At 56.4% G+C, this 20,737-nt stretch overlaps 1 protein-coding gene across 8 annotated transcripts in view; it reads right to left on the bottom strand.

Annotated features, from left to right (window-relative positions):
• ATP2B2 (ATPase plasma membrane Ca2+ transporting 2) overlaps window positions 1-20,737 on the bottom strand; it is a 71,445-nt gene that overhangs the window by 29,421 nt on the left and 21,287 nt on the right. For 2 of the 8 annotated variants that reach the window (XM_040995192.1, XM_040995190.1), the window contains exons 4-10: window positions 20,236-20,361; window positions 13,427-13,561; window positions 11,990-11,995; window positions 7,426-7,467; window positions 6,735-6,893; window positions 4,811-5,025; window positions 1,393-1,635 (exon numbers count right to left, since the gene is read on the bottom strand). In XM_040995192.1, coding sequence (XP_040851126.1) covers window positions 1,393-1,635; window positions 4,811-5,025; window positions 6,735-6,893; window positions 7,426-7,467; window positions 11,990-11,995; window positions 13,427-13,561; window positions 20,236-20,361 — 926 coding nt within the window. Of the gene's footprint in view, window positions 1-1,392; window positions 1,636-4,810; window positions 5,026-6,734; window positions 6,894-6,991; window positions 7,007-7,425; window positions 7,468-9,085; window positions 9,099-10,267; window positions 10,280-10,985; window positions 11,046-11,989; window positions 11,996-12,074; window positions 12,108-12,887; window positions 12,908-13,426; window positions 13,562-20,235; window positions 20,362-20,737 lie in introns of all 8 variants that reach the window. The other 6 variants (XM_040995196.1, XM_040995195.1, XM_040995189.1 and 3 more) reach the window with 5 other exon arrangements.

Below are 20,737 nucleotides of genomic sequence, written 5' to 3' on the forward strand. Positions count from 1 at the left end.
TGGGAAGAAGGTGCTGGCTGTGCTGTGGACGTCTCTCGAGCCCAGCCCCCAAACAGCGGCAATCCTGTGGCCAGCAGCCTGCTGGGGAGTCACCTTGCTTTTTTTCCTGGTCCACAGGATGACATCATTAATGACATCTCGCCATTCCAAAACCAAACAAAGTTGTTCGGCAAGAAGACAAAATCACCATCACCCCAAGTCCTCCACCACCGTGCGCATGTGTTCTCTGATCACCTGCCTCCTCCTGCCGGCTGTCAATCCAGCCTTCCTCAGCCCACGGCTCAGGCGATGCTGGAGGCTGCTTAGCCTTGGGGAAGGCGCACAGTTGCCATCGCCTCCTCCCTGTCCCCCACCACCTCCAGCCCCTCCAGCCCTGGGTTCTTGTTGCTGACTCATGCTCCCCTCCCTGTTCCCAAAAAGTCGCTGGCAGTGCTCACCCACCAAACCTGGAGGTGGAGGGTGCAGCTGGTTGGAGAGGTGGGGGCAGGGGCAAGGCCAGGGCATGCGTGGAAGGGGAACTTCCGGTCTCTCTGCATCTAAACACTCTTCCATCATGAGGCAGCTTGAGCTTCACCACCATCCCAGTCAAGGGAGCCTCCTTCTTAGCCAAATGTATGACCACTGTGACAGAGCCTAAGGTGCTGGTGTGAACACTGGCTCTTTCCGCCCAGGCCCTCGCCTATCACAGCATATCCCCTCCAGCCAACACAGTCTCCTATCCCACTCTGCAAACCAGGCCCGGCTTCCAGACCCACGCTGGTCAGTGCAGAGCCATAAGGGCCAAGGTAGAGCCAGGCCTCGGAAGACCATGCATGCTTCTACTCCCTGTCAGAACCCCAACACAGCCGTGTGAACAAGGCCAGGTGAGCCTCCCGGAGGTGAGCTGACCACACAGAGCCGACAGGAGCCAGCCCAGGTGGGGACATGCTTGGTCAGCCCACATCTCTGCTCCTGCAGGCTGTCCATGCAAAGCACTGCAGTTGGGTGTGAGAGCCCCGTTGGTAATAGAAGGACTGCCTAGCACATCGATCCACCCATGGGACTGCAGGCTGAACATAAACCATCCCGCAGGTGTAGGGAGTGCTGGTTTCAGAATTGTCCTGGACACTGCCATTTGGGGCACCTGGGCTATCCTGGGGGTATGTGCCACATAGCAGAAGTAACCCTGTGCCAAATAGCAAGCGGCCTGGACATGACTCACAAGTGTCTTTCTTCTGGTAACACCAGATGTACCAATGCCACACAAACACAAAGCAAGCAAGTCACTTATGTTGCACCATCAGCAGGATGTGGAGATGCCCGTCACACTGCTCAGCTGCCCAGCACTTTCATGTGAACCCGTGGCAGACTCCTCCCACTGGACACATAGCTGGCACCTGCTCTCTTGCTCACCAGGATCTTGGTGGTGTACGCGCTGTTGATGGAGATGGCGTTGACCAGCAGCTCCATGGTCTTGGCATTGATGGAGCTGGGGTCGGGAATCTCCTTGTAGTGGACGTCACCGACATAGGCCTGTACCACCGTCATGCGGTTGGTGGTCAGCGTGCCCGTCTTGTCTGAGCAGATGGCTGTGGCGTTGCCCATGGTCTCACAGGCGTCCAGGTGGCGCACCAGGTTGTTGTCCTTCATCATTTTCTGGGGGGCAGGGCAGGTGAGAGGGTGATTGTCAGGAGAGCCACCCTGGGTACCAGGCAGACACACGACAAGCCCCTGGGCCTCCCAGATTCCTGCACATCTGCTGCAGCTTCTTCCACTCTCTCTGTGTGTGTCCTTCCTTGTCTTTGCTGAACCTCTTAAAATACTTGACTCATAAAATTCACTCATTTGTATTGCCAAAATCATCTACATCCTTTATGGAAGACAAAGGGACAAGGACAACAGCTAAGGTTGGGTAGTCTTCTCGGAGCTTCTCCCAAGTGACTTGGCTGCCTGGTCTGCGCTATCAATTCATTTTCACCAACACTAAGTGGACCTGGGGCGTCTGTGCTTCCACAGAGCCAGGTTTGCATGACTGCCTTTTCACATCTATGGATTCTGTTGTCTCTTCAATCTAACAGCTTGCTCCCTGCAATCCAAATACGCAACAAAAAAGAAAGCCCCACCACCAGGTGCAACCCAGAAGGAATTCCTGCTCTATGAGGGTTGGAAGGCACGCAGGAAGAAGAGCAGGAAAAATGGTGGCAATTACTTCACCACACATGCTTTTGAAATCCATATGGCATTTTCCTAAAACAGTTCCCACTGGTTTTTTTTGGAGAGCCCTCACAGTCTGTCATCGAAATGGAATCTTCTCACACTCCTAGATTCTTCTGGGTGTCAGCACAATTGCCAATGGGTGAACCCCAAAGAGCTGACCTTCTCCCACAGCCTGTCCTGCTGTGGGCAGAGGGCAGGGCCAGGGGCTCGAAGCATCTTGCTGCCTTCTGTTGCATGTCACAGGAGTGGGTGGGGGAGGATTCCCTCCTGAACTGCTCTTTAGAACTGTAGACAATGATGCATTTTAAAATGTTTTAATTATGAGTTTCAGAGGGTTGTAGGGGTAGGAGGAGAACTCCTACCTGCTGGTTCTTACCCCTCATGCCTGCTCAAGAGTAAGTGGACCAAAGCTGAGAGTTGGGAGCTGAACCCATGTCTCCCGGGCCGGTGGCAGGGACCCACTGGCGTTATAGCCATGGCCCCGCAGGATCCTCATTCGCACGGAGCTGGAAGTCAGGTACTTTGGTGCTGCATATGGGCGTGCTACCCACAGGCCTGATGCTGGCCCCTTAACAAGGGTTCTTAAGAGTGCAATCAGAACACTTTGCACTGAGGTCTACGTTCCTATGAGCCTTGCTGTCACACCTCTTATTAGACTTCTGTGATCATAGCAGGAGTAAGTGCATGTCACGGTTTTACTCTGAATGGGCAACACCACCGTGAGCAAAGCTCACGCATGCACCGTCTCGATGTTCAGCAAAGCTCACACATCCATCGTCTCGATGTTCGAAGGGTTCTGGGACACCTGAGGGGGTTTTGGTGTTTCACTCTGACCCCTGGATAGCATTCAGGCGAAGGGACTCAATCAGGGAAAAACTCCCAGCAAGAGCTCTTAAGCTGGGCTTTGAACACAGCCTCACAGCCGGGATCACTCCTGGCCTCAGGACGGCCCCCTTGGAAGAGGGCTCCTCTAGTTGCTGGGAGTAACAGCACCTGCCTGAGACAGCAGCCCTGTGGGGCCACCAAGGGCTGGGCATGAAATACCAGGGCACTTCAGCAGGTGTGTGGGGAAATCGAACAAAGAATTCAGCTTATTCTGGGATCAAAACATTACAATCCATGCACATAAGGGGTCCCTAGGACATTCACAGAAAGTGTAATGAAAAAATTCTTGATAATCTTTTTTTTTTTGGGGGGGGGTTCCAAACAAGTTTGTCTTTTAATTCTATTTTCCAGGAACGTTTTGAAGCATCCATGTACACATTGGATGTACAAAATGGTGTGAAAAAGAGAAATCTAAAAGAAATGGCTCATTCCCAGTTTTCCAAGTTGATTCCACATTGCATTGATAATAATCTGTGCATCTCGACTGAAATAAAAGCTTATCAGCCAAGGGGTTCACCTGTTTCCTTTTACTCTGAAAAAAAATGCAGTCACTGTCTCTCTCTCTCTCTCTCTCTAGCAGGCAGCACTGGCTGCAGGGGTCCCGTCTGGGCCCTCAGCAAGTTCCAGAGCCCCTCTGTCACTCCTGAGCTAGGCACTGTATTGAGTCTGTCACGTGACTACTTGGATGACACCATCCAAATATGCTGAGGGTGCCAGGAGCTGTGGAGGCAGAGGCCCGCCGCAGCATCCACCCTGATCTGCCCACCGGCTCTTGGGGAGCTGAGGGGTGCTAACTCTCAGTGGGCAGCTGTGGGGCACCCCCTGCTTATGACCATGGAGCAGCTGCCTGCCCCAGGCCCCTAGGCTCCCTGGGGAGCCCTGTGATGTGCCCCGTGTGGGCTCTGGTTTGGAGGATGGAGTTTCTTTGAAAACCCCAAGGTGGGGTGGTGATAAGGGCTGTATCCCTTACAGAGAGCTGCCGCTTTCTGGCACCCACCGGCAGATCTCTTTTCTGGCTGAAATTACATCGGGCGAGCCCAGCCCAAATTCCAGCTTGCAAACTGACGCCCTCCGGTGGCTCTGCCAGTTTCTAAATGCCATGGAAAAGCCTGGGCCCCTGCAGGGAGGCAGGAGCCAGTGGGAGGGAGACATGGGACTGGGGGTGGGAACTGGAGGTGACCCATAGGGTGAGACGCTGAGCTCCAGCTGTGGCCCAAGCAACTGGAGGGCAGGTTCTGGTTTGCTCTGCAGCCCCAGGCGGCCCAGGATACAGACTGAAGTGCTGGTCAGTGCCTGCCCTAGGGTGGGGCCTCTGTTGCAACCCACTGGCCCATTTGTTTCTGGCTTCCCTCTTTCCAGGATGTGAACTGTGGGATCACTGGTTCACCAGTAGCTGCTGGGCCAGGGTGGGCTTGGGTGGCACAGTGCAGCCTGCATTTTCTTTCATTTTAAAAGCTAACTTGTTCGTCAGTAGTAAGAACCAGGAGCGTTTGCATACCGCCCACATTTTCGCATTCTTCACAATGATAAAAATGGGGCATTGCTGAGCCCACATCTGGACGAGGCAACAGCGGGCGAGACTGAGGAGCAGTGGGGTCTGGATTTGGGGTGAGGGGCTGGTTAATGCTCTGAGACCCCTGTCATGCCTCCACACATCGTCTTAGCATCGTTCCCACACCCAGCACTGGTCCCTGGGTGCCAGGGAACGTCAGATGTGTATCTCTCTCACCTTGACCGAGTAGGCCAGTGAGATGGTGACGGCCAGCGGGAGACCCTCAGGCACAGCCACCACCAGCACCGTGACGCCGATGATGAAGAACTTGACGAAGTACTGCACGTAGACGGGTGTGCACTCGGGCAGCCACGGCTTCTTGTTGACCACAAAGGTGTCCACGGTGAAGTACAGCACCAGGATGATTACCGTAATGGCTGACATCACCAGGCCTGCAACAGGGGGACACCTACTCCAGGCAGGGTAGGTAGGGGTGGGGGCAAGTGACCCCAAACCCCACCTCACTCCCCAGCCCTCCCATCTCCTTTTCCTTGGGCAAGGTTCTCACCTACCACCCAGACTCCATGCTGGCTAGCCCAGCATTTCCCTCCCATGGGTTTGAGGGGTTCAGGCATGGGAATGAAGCCGTAGTACCTAGTACAGTGCCTGGGAAGCATGTGCCCAGCACCTCAGTGGGTAATGGGACTGCTCACACAGCAATGACCACAAACTGGGTTCCTTGATTGCACAATTATTTTCTGGGGCCCCCTATAACATGTGTGAGGCCACCTGGGGCTCCCGGTGTAGGAACTCGGGATTCCACAGTCCTGAAGGCAGAGCTCCTGCCCTGAGGCACACAAGAGCTGCATACACACAGACAGGGGAACTCTGTGAAAAAAATGCCACTAAGTGGCATGAGGTGGTGGCAGGGACCCCTTGTGCTGGGGTGGCAGAAGCCCTCTCGGAGGAGGGGACATCTGGGGGAACTGCTCCCAGCAGAGAGGGGACCTGGGACATGCTGCAGCCTGGATCCCCCGTCACCTGTGCAGGCATATGCCTGCAGCCTCTGCTGGAGTAGGAACAGCATGGGCAGTGGGGGTCCCCTTGTCAGGAGGGGCCCGGTGGTGGCCCTGAAGCTCAGTGGCTGTCAGGGTGCCTTGCGCAGATGTTCCCCGGGGATGAGATGGGGTCAGCGCTTGACTTCTTCCCCACGACCACCTTGCCTGGGCCCCTTGAGGACATCTCTCCAAAAAGCCCTCCTCTGCCTGCCTCACGCTGCTCTCACAGACTTCAGCCTGAGACCTGGCCAGGGTGGGGCAAGAGTGGGCGGTGCAGGTTGTTGGGGGTCTTCACTGTCTGCCTGTCCCATGCCAGGTGCAGCCCGCTGCCGATGATGGTGGAGATCCTCAGGCCCCCTTACTGCCCACCTGTGCTCCAGCTGTGGAGCTGTGGACAGGCACCAGCTCTGTCCCTGTGTGACAGCGGCAGGGGCTGGGGAGCTGTCACCAGACCCTCCCTCCATGTTTAAATATAGACGGCTGAGCCTGTAATTTGCCTCCTTTCTCCATGCTGTGGCGTCTATAATTAGAGCTTGGAGAGACAGCCATGGAGCAGCCAGGTGGGGCAGCCTCCATGGGCGGCATGGTTTTACCCAGGAGGGGTGGCCAAGGCTGTGTGGGGAGGGTTGGGGCTCCCCTGGGGCAGACGGGGTGCCCTTACGGCTTCTCCTCTGCATGGCAGCCAGGAGGTTGTGACCAAGCCCACATATACCTCTGACCTCCCCTGCTCAAACCTCTTCCATGGCTCCCACACACCTAAGAGAACCTGTCGCAGCCCAGAGCTCTGAGGCTGCAGGATCTGGCCTCTCCATAACTACCATGCATACCCAGTGCGGAGCACTTTGGGCACACAGCAGTGGGGAGAGGAGGGACGACCAGGAAGCGTGTTTGCCGTAGGAAGGAACAGAGACGGGGCGCTGGGTGAGGGGGTGGCCTACATTCTCAGAGCTGCAGCTGAGTGCGGTCGGGACAGTTTACACCCAGAGCCCATGCCTTCAGCTTTCTCCTTGTGCATAAGCACTAGAGAGTGCTGCCTGTATACAGGACTGGACCAGCTGCTGGAAGTCCAGGGCACCAGGGCTTGCCCACTGCTGGGCACTCACCCGCCTTGCCGATCTGCACGGCCAGCTTGGTGAGCTTGCCCTGCAGCACTGACTTCTCCTTCTTGTGCATGTTGCCCTTCTTCTTGTCCTCGGCGTCCCCACCCTCTGCACTCTTCAGGGGCTGCATCTCCATGGCGGCTGCACCATCCTGCTGTTTGGCTGCGGTGGGCAGAGCACACAGCGCACACACACACACACACACACACACACACACACACACACATCAGCCTCAGGGCTCCTGGCATGCAGGCACCCACCCCTGTTGCTGGGCTCTTGCATGGCTGGCATGGGAGTGGGACATGGGGACCTGCCTCTTCCAGCAGGGGCCACACATGATCCTTTGGGTATGCTCTGGCCAGCAGGAGTGGGCAAGGACCTCTCCACTCTTTACCTTTTTCAAGGGCCCCTTGGTCCCACATTTAGACAAGCCCAAGGAGGCATGGCTCTTCCCCAAGACGGCCATGTCCTGGTTCCCAGCTAGGACGGCCTCTGTGACTTTTCTGGACAGAGCCTACTGGCCCTTGCCTGGCCACTCCTTCCTCTTTCTGGTCTCAAGGAGCCAGACTGCAGTCCCAGCAGGATGGGCAACAGAGATGCCGGGATGTTGTCAGCCACAGCCATACACCCAGTGGCCGCGACTGCCCCGGAGGGGAGGGCGGCGGGGGCCCGGGCCGGGAAAGGCGGCAGTTACCTTTGCTCTGGCTGGCGTCCACATTGCCATCCTGCATTTTACCTACACGACAGAGAATCGGACAACAGAGAACAGACAGCACACAGTCGTCAGCACGGACACGCAACAGGCCACGGACAGCAGACGAAGGTAGGGCCCAGCGCACCAGCCCTGGGGGCCGAGAGCTGGGCCAATGCCAGGGGTGGTGTGGCAAGAAACTCCTGATTGTTAGAGCAGGAAAGGGTGCTCCTGCTGGGGTGGCTGTGGGCTGGAGTTCTTCCGGGTCAAAGGGCAGTGTTTGCTGCAGGAGGCAGGAAGAAGAGCCCACAAGCTCTCAGACTGCCTGGGGTGCTCAGCCCTTTTGCCTACAGGGTCTGGGGTTGAGGGGAGGTTTGTGCTTCCTGCTTTTTCATTTTCCCAAGGAAGAAAAGAGCAGAAAGACAGAGATAGCAGAGGGCAGTTCAGACAAGGTCCGAGGCCCAGACATCCCTTAGCCCAGATGTCTGATTCTACTTCCTCCTCCCTCTAGCCTTGGCCAGCAGGATGGGCATGGGGGTCAGGGCAGGGAGAGTGCCCCTCACCAGCTGCAACCTCTTTCAACTGCACCCCACCCCTCTCACTGGGGCCCACTGCAGGGCTTTGTCCCTGGGGAGGGGGTTGGAGTAGGGAGGCTTCACTCAGACAATTTGTGCCAAAGGTGGAAGTCAGAGGCCAGAGTTTGTGTCCACAAGACCCCAGCATGCGTCCAGCATGCATTTGCCTTCATGGCCTCCCCCAGGCTCCGTGGCCAGGGGTGCTTCTGGGTCACTCAGGCCCACAGAGGCAGGATCTGGGCTTCCTAGGCTCTCAGCCACCTCTGGCCCCTTTGGTCCCTCTGAGCCCAGAACATGGTCTTGTCCTGACTACCTGCTCTGCCCAGCCTCGATCTGTTGAAGGGCTTGTGTCACTTTCTCGAGGTCCCTGAGTCTGAGGGTCCCTGAAGCAGCTGGCATCTATGGAATGTTCTGGAACAACCGGAGGGGCACAGTGTGTCTTCCCTGGCCCCGCCTTTCGGTGGCTTAGACGAGAAGCAGTTTCCCTGGGCTCTGCCCCTCTCATTAGAGCATGTGTTCATACTGCCCATGCCTGTGACACTCTGCTAGGTTAAAAGACAGGAGAAAAGAGCTGCTCAGAGCAGATGGGAGGATACCAACAGCTACCTGTGGCCTTCAGCAAAACCTCTCCTAATTGGGCTCAGGGGCACCCGTACTCTGACACTTGGATGTGCAAGCTACCTCGAACGGCTCCAACACTCCCAGGTATTAGCACCCATCAAACTAAGCTGGCAGCGTCTTCTCTCATGCCCACTGTGGCTGTGTGGCCAAACAGGCACATGGCTCTTGGGCTCTCAAGAGCAAAGGACTTCTGTGGGACTCCCTTGGCCCAAGTGGTGCTTGTGTGGCTGCAAACTACGGTGGGATAGCCAGCTCCACCCCAGGGAAATCTGGAGGGTAGGCTGTGGTTGTAGGGAGCTGGGGATGCTGGGCAGGTCACTTTTCGATTCTGATGCAATGGCTCCCAGTGCCACACAGATCTACCACGAGGGTCAAGGGCTGTGAGGAATGTGGGGTGGAGGTGCCTAGTCGGCCATCACCGAGGAGAGAGACTGCTGGTTGGATACCTGAGAAATGCCTTTTCTCGCCCTTGTGCCTCCTCTGTGAAATGATGGGATGGAATGCAGATGATGTGGGACAAGCAGTGTGCAGAGGTCAGCAGCCAACAGCCATGCTGTCTGTCCGAACCATGACAGAGGTTGGGGTTCCCCACACACGTGGCACACATGCTGGGAACAAAGCAGTGATGATGGCCCCGCGTGTTCTCCATCCAAGGTGGGAGTCGGGGCACTGTGACCCCTGCTCCCAGGCTGCCTCTTTCTAGGACAGGGTGCTACACGCTCACGGGAAATGTGTATGATCAAGAAGCTATGCATGGATCTCTTTGTGTGTGCATTCCAATGGAACATCTCTCTGTTCCATGTCCCCTTCTCTCCTCACAGCACAGCATGTCTGTGAGGAGGGAGTGGGCAACTGTCACTGCCTGCTCCCTTGTCAAGGCTGCTGGCCGCTGTCTGGACAGAGTGCTACTGTGTCGGGACCTGAGACTCTGCATTTCTTATAGCTGCCAGGGCATGCCTAGGCGTCAGATCCTGTGTCCACTGCTAGGGGATGCCAGGTATCCAGCCCTGAGTCCACACTGTGAGGGGTCATGGCACCGACCACTGCCTCCCAGAGGCAACCATGCACATCCCCCTAGAGCTGGCCAAGAGGGCACCGAAGCTCCATGAAGCCCAGAAATGAACCAGGGTGGTCACAGGACACAGCAAGATGGCCGGCAATAGCACCTGGCCTAGCCTCGGGCTCAGGGAACGGAATCCTCCTGCCTTCCCCGCAGTTCTGGAAAGCTTCCTGTGGTTTCTGCTATAGCCTGGAAGTAAAAGTGCCTATCGTCTGGGAGCTGGCAAGGGTGGATAGGTCTGTGTGCTCACTCACTGGGGACTTCCAGCCTGGCAGTGGACATGCCTGCCTCCCATCCCCCAAGCTGGCCTCCCTCCTGGCCCTGTGCCTGCAACCATCCCCCACCCACACTGACACCTGCTAGGTGCCTTTGGAGGCAAATGGTCCAGCCCTCCCTGGGATGAAACGAGAGTCTGTGTGACCTGCAGGACAGGTGAGGAGTCAAGGACAGAAAGGTTGAGAAATACCCTGCCCAGGGTCCGGGACACAGTGATGCAGGAAGATACAGGCTTGCTGTCCCTTGCCCGAATCCTCCTGGCCTCACATGTCTCCTGTGACGGATGCTGGGGCCAGGGAGGGTGCCTGGGTACCAGGAACCTGCTCTGCTCTGCAGGTGGGAGGGTGCGGAGATGTGGAAATCTATGTAGAAGGAGGTGAAGACCCTGACCTTGGGGATGCAGAGGCAACCCTGGCCCACAACCCTACCTGCCACCCCAAGGAAGAAAAGAACGTACAGACCCACAAATGCTCCAGCACAGGCGACAGCAAGAAATACCAGTCCGGACCCAGAAACAGAACGAGGCCCAAGTCCAAGCCAACCCTCTGCCTGCTTGCTCCGTGAAAGAGAAGAGGAAGATAATTCTACAGTGGCTCAGCCATGCTGGAGGACAGCACGGAATAGGCGACTAAGGGGTTGAATCCTGGTCTGGGTCCCCCGTCTCAAGGGAATATTAACATCAATGTCTGAAGTGTGGGCTGGGGGACCCAAGTGCCAGGGTCAGCCTAGGTCTTGGCCCCCACGCCACCTTCCCAAAGCCAGGGTCCAAAACACGCACTTAGGAGAAGGTCAGCCAAGGATGAGGGATGCTGCTTCGTGGGGTCCTAATCAGAAGACAACATCATGTCCACTGCAGCCACAAGAGGGCCCAGTGTGGTCTCCCCTGTGACAGCTCTGCTCCTAAGCACTGACCCAATGTGAAAGAGGGTGGCTGTCCCAGGGTGGTCCACGCACAGTGGACCCAGCATGGGGGACAGACAGCCCCAAGATGCCCATTACCCAAGGCTGGGTACACCCTTTTGGAGACGTACCATTGACCAGGCCAGCATCTGCGCTACCGGCAGCATTGGCTGCTGCCCCACCGTCGGCCGCTGTGGGTGGGAGGGATGGAAATGCAGGGCGTCACAATGGAGACCAACAACTACGACAGAGACGCAATCCCACGGGCAGTGCCACCCCGCGGCTCCGCCTGGGAGAGTGAGAAGCTAAGAGATGGGCTGCAGGGTGCTGGTCAGTGCTCCCAGATGCACTGGGGAGTGGCTCTAAAGCACTGAAGATACTCAGGGGGGCTGCATGGGTGATGGGGTGAAGTCTGGATCTTGGGGGGCTCCAGCCAAGTGGCAGGGCTCCCCATTGCAGAAAGTAGGGAGTGGGGGTTGTGGCGGGAGTGGGGGTCTTGCTGCTTGTCAGAACCAGTCCAGCAGAGCCCTCAGGGGCCATGCAGAGTGGCATGTGCTGAGGCCACTGTCACTGTTAACTATATGCTTGGGGATCCAGCCACCCATAGCCTGGAGCCACTACTCTTGGCTGCTTCCTGTTTCCCTACCAAGCAAACCACAGACTGCCTTGGTGACCACATAGGATACCCCACCACGGCAAGGTGATATCAAGTAGGGCATGTTTTGCACATGAGGCAGTACAGGTGCTGGGGAGTTGGCTTTTAATTGTGAGATGTAAAATGGCATGTGATGACCAAAACCTCCTGCAGCTCTTCCTTGGTGGGGGATGGAGGGGAAAGGGGACTTGGGTCTGGTTGGGTCACAGACATGGTGGGTGAGGGGATCCTTCCTGTGTGGCGAGGGGAAGCTGGGACAGGCTCTGTTGGTGCTGCTAGAGCACAGGGATTCTATGGTGGCAAGCGAAGCCATGCATGCCCCCAGGTGGGGCTCAGGGTGTCATGGGGATGGTGGTGCAGCTGGGTATGGTGAGTGCTTTGAGGGCTGGCAGGTGGGGGGAGCTGGCTTGCCCTGCAGGGCCAGCCTTGCTTGTGGACACTGAAGGGAGTTTGGGGGTACAGCCTCCAGCAGGTGTGGACCTTTCTCTAAGGTGTGCAGGTGTCCAGGGGCTGCCGCTCATCCTAACGCCCCCGCCTACCCTGCGTGAAGGGTGTCTTACTGTACCTGGAAGCTGAAGGCCATCCGCCTTCTTCACACCTGTGTGATGATGTTTGAGACACGTTAATGAAGGAGGAGCACAAGCAGCCTCATTTGCACACGTGTGCATGCACACACACACACACACATAGACGCACACACACAGCTACACACCTGAGCACGCAGCTGGGCTGAGCAATGTTGCTGGAGCCATGTGATGAAAACCAGAGGAGGCACCCGGCTCTGGTTGTGCAGCCCAAGCCCTGGTCCCTACCCCTACTTTCTCTGCAAGCCCCTCCACAACCCACCTCCATTCCACACAAGGCTGAGTCTTCCTTGGCCCTCAGTGTGCTGGTACCCACTCAGTGAGGGAGCCAGAACCACACTTCTGGGACCACAGAGGCCCTGTGCCTCAACAAGCATTTTCACAGCCCACATCTGGCCTGGGAGAGCTTGAGTCCCCTGACATTCCCCCTGGAGCTCAGTGAGACTGAGGAAAAGGGTACAGGTGCTGTACCCTTCTGGTTGCTCAAAATCTGCCCAAGAGCATGAACCCCAGGGCAGAACTGGCCACCCCGGCCACAGCTTCTCTGAGTGCATAGACACTGTCCTGACACCTTCTAGGACTTCTGGCCAGGAATCCCTCTTTCATTTCAACCTAGCTTCTTGACTCCTAAGATCACAGCTCAGCTCCACTGCTCCTGTCAGTAGGAACTGAACCAGGAAATGGGGTTTGCCTTCAGAACACAAGAAACCTCCAGTTCTGACTGGATCTGTGTCTCAGTGTGCTCTGATTGCTGCAAGCAGGAGGGCTGCCCTGAAAACTCAGGGAACGGCCACCTCCTTTGCTCCCTGACTTCCTTTTTTGATTTGGAGTATTGGGTTTCCTTTCGTGGATCGAGCAGGTGCTATTTCCAAGATGGAGTATGGGGGTGAGGAGCTCACAGCAGGGTCCTTGGGGTGATAGGATTAGGGTTTTCTGGAATATGCACCCCTGCCTTTGTGCTGATCGGAGCCCACAGAACAGGAATGTTATCTTCAAGAGGAAGAATCATCTGGGTGAGGATGGGGATTGTTCCTACTGCTTAAGACAGGAGATGCAACAAGGTGCTCGGCTTCCTCTGGCTTTGCCTACAAGGGAAGTGTGTGTGTGTGGGGGGGCGGTTCTCTATGACATGACTAGACAAGACAGAGACTGGGACAAAAACCTGGAATGGAACAGATGAAGCCCACTGGCCCAGGCAGGGCCTCAGGCAGACAGGAGATGGCTCCTGGAACAGGGTGTGGACATAACAGGCATTCGGTAACTCTCTGGTTGAGTAAACAAAGAGGAAAACTGTGGCCTTAAAAGCTCATCTCCAAGTCACAGAGGGAGGTACTGGGCTTACCTTTCTTGTCTTTCTTCTCTTCTTCCTCACCGCCAGCCCCGAGGAGTGTAAAGATGATGCCGGTCTGAGAGTTAACCCCCACAGCGGTCACTACCATCCGTCCTGAGCCCTCCATCACGTGGGTCCCTGGGGGAGGAGATGAAGGCCAGGTTACTATTACACAGCCGAAGCCCCCTCCCCAAAGGAGTGGTGGAAGAAACGAGGCCTCTGCCGGCTTCTGGTTCAAGGTCACACTGAGGATGGGGTGGGGTTCTTTGAGCTGCTGTCACCTCAGGACAGTGCTGCTCGTCGGGCAGGGAAACATGCCATCTCTACCCTGCCCTGGGGGCTCCTGTCCCACCTTCACAAGCCAAGCAGGGAGCTCATTCCCCATGTTCTTCACTGATGGCTTTGAGAATAAGATGTCTCCATGCTTCTTCTACAGCCAGTAGAGCAACACCAACCGAGCTTAATGCTCCGTCTATCTCTTTCTACCCTTAAATATCAGTGGAAGGATCCTCAGGGGGACCTGTGGGCCTGGGTGAGAACCAGTAAAACCCATCACCCCCACTAAGCACACAGGCAACGGACCCAGGAGCATGACAGAGCTGACCCCACATGGCATCCATATTACAGGTATTTTTTAAATCAACGTGTGGTTGCTGCTGATATTATTGGGACTCTGCTGATTTACAACAGAAGCAGCTACTGAGGCTGTGTTCAGTATGTAAATAAAGGGTCACACACATAATGACACCCCAAGTTTTAAATAATGTTTTCTACTATTTAAAATACATTTATTCACATGAAAGGCAGGAACAGACAGAATAAGAGAGACAAAAAGAGAGAGAGAGAGCTCATTTCTGGTTTCCCTCCTAGTACCTTCTACCTCACAAAAGCCAGGGCAGTGCCAAGCCACAGCCAAGAGCTGGGAACTGCATCTGGGTCTCTCATGAGCAACGCAGGAACCCAGGCCCTTGTGGCATGCACTGCTACATTAGCAACAGCTGGAACACAAACCCAGACATGCCAACGTGAGATGAAGGCATCTCAAGTGTGTCCTTACTGCTGCACAAGTGCCCATTTCTGACTGCTTTGCCTAATGTGTTTCAAAGCTGGGTTCTGCATATGGCCACAGTAGACTTCCTCAGGGACACTGCAGGAAAACTCAGGGCTTTGGGATTCCTACACTGGGAGTACTGGGTTCTTCTGGCAGATTGTGGGACAACTGCACGGGCCCTCAGCCAGAGAAGTCCAGCTTCTGTGTTGTCTCTGATTTCTCTTTATGCTCTCGATGCAGCTCGAGAACAGGTCCTCCCCTGTGCAGGCTTAGGAAGTAAATTGTTCAAGACAACCTGGAAACTTGAAGCAGGGAGAGGACAAGATGAAAAGATGAAAAAAGGAGATATGGCAACATCACAGGTTGTCAGCCAACCATGTACACTGTGGAGTGTCATTTAGTCAATCACGTATACCATGGAGTGTCACTCAGCCATGCATGTTCACTGTGGAGTGTCACTCAGCCTCCATGTTCACTGTGTAGTGTCATTCAGCCTCCATGTTCACTGTGTAGTGTCATTCAGCCATCCATGTTCACTGTGTAGTGTCATTCAGCCTCCATGTTCACTGTGGAGTGTCACTCAGCTATCCATGTACACTGTGAGGTGTCTTCAGTCATTCACGTGCACTGTGGGGTGTCATTCAGCCATTCATATACACCATGGGATGCTACTTAGGCATCTACATGCCCCACAGAGTATAAGAGCCATCCACAGCTGCCATTGTCTATCCTGCTCAGTTCTATAAACAAGGGGGAATGTTACTTAGGTCTATGTGCACCTGTGGAGTGTTGCCCTGTCCATGCTCCACCATGAAGGAGTCCTGAGGGCATGGGCATCTATGAAATGAGCCACTGACAAAAGGCAAATCAATGCACAAATTCCACTCATATGATGTCCCTGCAATGGGGGCTGGGGATGAGGATGGGGCCATGGTTTAACAGGCCCTGGGGGCTCTCTGAGGAGGATGGAAGCCATTAGACAACAAAGTGAAGGTCAACGTGCACCCTGTGGACAGAATGGAAAATCTTGTGTGCATTTGATCATGATTTGAGAAAAGAATATGAAAGATGTCAGTTGCTGAAGCTCTGGCCTCAATGGGCAGAGAATGGTAGGCTGAGGATGGGCAGCAGGGGCCCTGCCCAGGACGTGGCCAGCACCTCCATCCACTGTCTCTGCCTGAAGCAGACACAGCCCTGTCCCCACTGCCATGTCTCAGGGCTGTGTGTGGGGGAATGTCTTTCCATAGCGCCCCTACCACACACACATACACACATGTACACACACAGATTACCACAAGCACAGTCCTTTTAGCCCAGGTGGAGCCACCTGCCAAGGCTCAGTGCTCACCCTGGGAGCCCCTAGGCCAGCTAGAACCTGCTCCATCAGCAATGGCTCACTGGTACCCACGGTTTTCTGATTTCAACTTTTACTGCTCTAGGCAAAAAATTCTCTCCAAGGCATCCATGAGATTCTCATTGGGCCCTGCACAAGGTCTCTGGCCACTTCCTACTGTGTGCCAAGCAGGTCCTGTGCCAGTTTTGTCGGGCAGTGTTTGGGGGCCTCCCATTGGCAGCGACAAAAGCCATGCCTAGATGCTCCATGGTTGCTTCTTGAACTCGGTTTTCCTGTTTCCGCTGTACTCCCCACCCCCAGGCTCTGTGTGACTCCTGCCAGCACCTTTGGGCTCTCTGGCTTGTGGTTTTTGTAACAATGACACCCGAGGCCTCTGGTATGACCAAGGCTCTGCGCCCCCGTGAGGGCTTGCTTCCTCTCATGGCTATGCATGCCGGGGGCACAGAGACATGGGCATGCTGCTCCAGCAGTATGGTCTTTGGGGCTGCAATCTGTATGTGCGATGCACACGTGCCTACAGGGAGTGCCTCTGAGATGGCTAAACTCAGAGACCACACTGCAAAGATGCACAGTTTCCCAGTACCGAATGAGCTCCCTGGCCACTCCCAGGGCAGGGTGATGGTGCTCCTCCATCCCCAGGCAGGTGCAGTGAAGCATCGAAAGGCTGAGCCACACACTCTTGGATGAGCAGCCCTGGGCTGACCAGCTCTCACCACCCCTCCAGAGGCCTGACAGGGGCACCCTGGCCAATGCCTGTGAGGCTGGGCAGAAGGGGTACAAACATCAGAGCTCGGCAAATGGGGAAGGGGACCTGCTGGTCACAGAGAACGGGAAGGGACATACTTGCCTGAGGTCACAGGGCATAGATAGCAGGAATAACAGGAGATGCTGAGTTACCCTGACAATTAGCCAGGCACCCCAACAATGAGCCAGGCTCCCTTCCCCACCAATGTGTCTCAATACTCACACCAGTGTACAAGTTGCTCAGGAAGGAACTGAGGCTTGGGCAGGTGGGAGGTGGTGTGTGGCAGGGGTGGGAACTAGGCTTGGAAAGAAGAGCCAGGCTAGGTTTGGACCTCAATGTGCTGTAGAGCTTGAGGTCACATGGCATCCTCTCTGGACCTCTGTTTTGCCCTCTGTAAAATGGGGTGGGAGCTAACTGAGGCCTCCTCTCAGCAGCAGCATGTAGACATCCAGGCTGGGAGGCAGGGCCCAGGCAAAGGGCAGGTAGACAGAGCCAGGAAGCACGGCCAAAGCTCAGGCTCCCGAGGAGTTGTGGTTGAGCTGGATCTTCATCTGGGGCTGCGGCAGTGTGCAGAGCACCCAGATTCATGGTAGCCTGTGAGCAGCGCTGCAGGGTGCAAGCTGTGACCCTTGCCAGAGTCGGGGAGGGGGAGTCCTGAGAGAGAGAAGGGGCCAGTGGGACCATCCTATCCCTTTGTCCCCACCCCTGTGTTGGACCAGGCAGCAGAGATGCAGGCGCACCCCTCAGCTCAGCTGGGGTTCCTGAGCCCAGAGAGCACCCTGGGTTGTTGAGGTTGCAGGGGCTGCATGGCAGGGGTCCCAGGCCCTTCTTGTTCTGGCTGCAACTTCATAGGACCGAAGAGGCAGGGCCTGCTCAGTGTTCTTGGGTGGAGGAGGGCTGTGCTGGAGGCTGGAGTATCACGGTGGTGGACGGCAGTGACGATGCAGGGCAGGGGCCTCCCGAGTGCCCAGCTGCAGCCTCTCCAGCTCAGAGAGGTGCAGTGGAGCCCAGGGTGAAATGGTCAGGAGTGCTGGAGCTGGGACTTGGACCCGTGCTCTATCCACTACACCCCGCGGCCTCTCGTGGACAAGAGGCAGGGTAGTGTAATGGAGAGAGTGCGGGCTGAGTGGCAGTCACAGAGTCATTCTAGGCTCCCTTTGTGGTGGCGGCGGCGGCGGCGGCGGCAGAGGTGGCAGGCCCAGCTCCTTCCCATGGACAGCCCTTCCTTTGCAGGAGCTGGGTCACTGGCTCTGGGCTACGGGTGGTCCTGAGAGGATGATGGTGTTGCAAATGGTCAGGTGTGCGTTGTTTATACTCTAGGCTGCCAGATCACAGTTTCATGAATGGCTCTGTCCCCTCCCCCAGTTCCTGGAGCTCCCACATGCCTACTCTGAAACAAGACAAGCATTCTTAGGGGATCTGAATCCTGCTTTGGGCTCTCCTCATTCCCATTTCTTGAGGAGGGGCCATGGCTTTGGAGGGATGCTCATGGAAGGGAGTGAAAACCCAATAGTCCCTTGGAAGAGATGAATTCTTGGCACCAGAGGGGTTAAAAAGGGAAGAAGCTCGGGCTGTGCGCGCTCTGGGAGGGTGGGAACCCTGAGCAAGGGGACAGTGTCCAGGCTGTCAGGGGACAGCACTGTGATGATGCCAATTCTAAGTGCACAGTGGGGACGGTGGCTGAGCCAGTATCCCATGGGTCCCCAAGGCATCTGGATGACGGTTCCAACAAGGACGTGAGGCTTTGGCCCAGGGGACAGCCTCTCTAGGGCAACAGCCACAGTGTGAGCATCCTTTGCTGACCTCTGGCTGAGCCAGGGCAATGACAGATGATCCACCACAGGGACCCAACGAGGCCCCAGCCCACCCCTTTGGGTTTCATGGAGCTCAAGTGAAGGCCCACGGTAAGCACGAGCCCCAGCAAGCCTGTGACACGTGGGTCGGTCAGAGCACGGCAGGGACTGCAGTCCAGGGAGCCACACGGAGCAGGCAGCCCATCTAGGGGCAGGCGAGGAGGAGCTTGAGTGTGGGAAAGAGGGGACCGCTCAAGGAGGTGGACATGGGAGATGCTCGTAAAGAAACAAGGAGGGAAACGCATTTCTCTGGAGCTCCTGCATAAATACACACACAGCTCATGTGCCTGGGTTGCTGCCACATCAACAGGAAGAAACAGAGACCCACACCGAGGAAGATGTGCAGGGCAGGGGGCAGGACTGGAACCCAGACCTCCTGCACCCCAAGCTCAGGCTCCACCCAGCAGCCAGCAAGACCTTTTTGGAGGAGGGAGGCTGACCACACAGCCCGGTATATAGTGAGTAAAGTGGCCAGAGGAAGACCACTGGGAAGGGGGAGAGGGAAAGGAGGAGTCTCCACAGACCCTGGCTCACATGACAGGGACAAGGAGCTCACCACCTGGCAGGCCTTGAATGGCTCTGACAGTTCCTGTCCCATACCTTCTCGGCCTTTCTGCACTCCCTGGCCGGCCACTCTGCCAGGCCATCTTTATGTGCTCAGCTCTCCCAACCCTGCCCAGGGACCCTATGATCTGCCACAAGCCAGTTGCCTGACCCGCCTTTTCCAGGCACTCTGTACTTGCAGCTACCCAGGGATTTTGAACCAGACATTATCTGCCCAGCGTCCTGCTGCCTCCCAACTGCCTGGACACTTCTGCCTGCCCTGGGCATCCAGCCATGGCTCGCTCCTTATGTCTCCCCTGCCCTCAGTATGCCCCACCTGTCTAGATCACCAGGTTCATGGAGCTGCCACCTGGCTCTCTCCTATGTCCCACGAGAGCCATCCCTTCTGGGGCGCCTGCTCCCCATCAGCCTTTCTCACAACCTCTTCCTCTCACCTGACTGACTGATCACGTAGTGGTGAGCTGTTTGCAGACCAGCACCATCCCGGCTAGGGGCTTCCAAGGGCAGCCAGCTGAGCTTGCACTGAATATGAGCAGAGGGCTGCCAGTGCCCAGGCAGGAGGAGGGTGGCCAAGGTGGCCCTCTGGGGAGGTGTTGCACCTGGCCACTCCCACACCCCAACCCACAGGATCTCCTTGCTGCTTCCCTTGCCCTCTGCTCCCAGCGTGAAGTTCTAAAAGAGCCAACACATGACCAGCTCACAGCAGAGTCCCCCTCACCTGCGGTAACCACACGCTCTCAACCGTGGCCCTCACAGCCTCTCGGCCAGCTCATTCACTGCTGCACTCTGCTCCTGCATGGCCCTGCTCCATTCTTCCTCAGTATGCACACATGGCCTCACGCCATCACCTCTCCCAGAAGCCTGTCCTGCTCTCCTCTTCTCCCCAATGTCATCCCTCTCCCCTCTCCTGGCTGAGGCTCCTCCGGGCTGCGGCCCTGGCCCTGGCATCTGGCATACAATGGACAGCTGAGATGTTTGTCACTGGACAGCCCCCAGCACTGGCTTCTCAGCAAACCCGGTCCCGAGTGGGTAAATTCCACTTGGCAGGACTTCAGGGTCAGGTGTACTTGCTGCCGCAGCCCCAGAGCCCTGGGAATGGGAGTGGGCATCACAGGCCTAGTGCTTGCTAGTTGGAGACAAGAGAGAGCATTGTCCCCCAGGGCTGAGCTGGCCAGAGATGCCAGCAAAAAGGGCCACAGCTGCTGAACTTCACGGGGCCCCCTCCCGCCGCTGGCCGCGGCTCACCTGACAGCAGCATGGGGTCCTTGTCCACGGACTTGCGCACCTGGTCGGACTCCCCGGTCAGTGAGCTTTCATCAATCTTGAGGTCGTTGCCCTGGATGAAGAGGCCATCAGCAGGGAGGAGGTCGCCTGGCGGGAGGAAGGAGAGGGGTCAGCAGGCTCATAGCGGGCCCGAGACCGTTCCAGGTGAGAATCTTGGGGCTAGGTACACCCAAGGTGGCAGACCCAAGATGATGCCACTGCAGGTTCACAGCAGAAAGAGCATGTATGTGGCAGGGCTGCGGCTGGGTCGCAGGTGGTGTTCTGCTCCATACAGCTTGCACTCAGAGCTCAATTTCCCTAATAACTCCCTCTGTAGTCTTGTTCAGGGTTTCAGGAGCCAGGCTGTGGCCATGCTTAGCACTGACCCAGCGCTGTCTGGTTCTCTACTTGCATTTGCTCTAGCACCTCCTTTATTTCTACAGCCTTCTGTCAGCAGCCAAACCAAGGATGGGAACGAGAGTTC

This window comes from Ochotona curzoniae, unplaced genomic scaffold, assembly GCF_017591425.1.
Source record: "Ochotona curzoniae isolate NIBS_2020 unplaced genomic scaffold, NIBS_Ocur_1.0 contig_908, whole genome shotgun sequence".
Classification (NCBI taxonomy): domain Eukaryota; kingdom Metazoa; phylum Chordata; class Mammalia; order Lagomorpha; family Ochotonidae; genus Ochotona; species Ochotona curzoniae.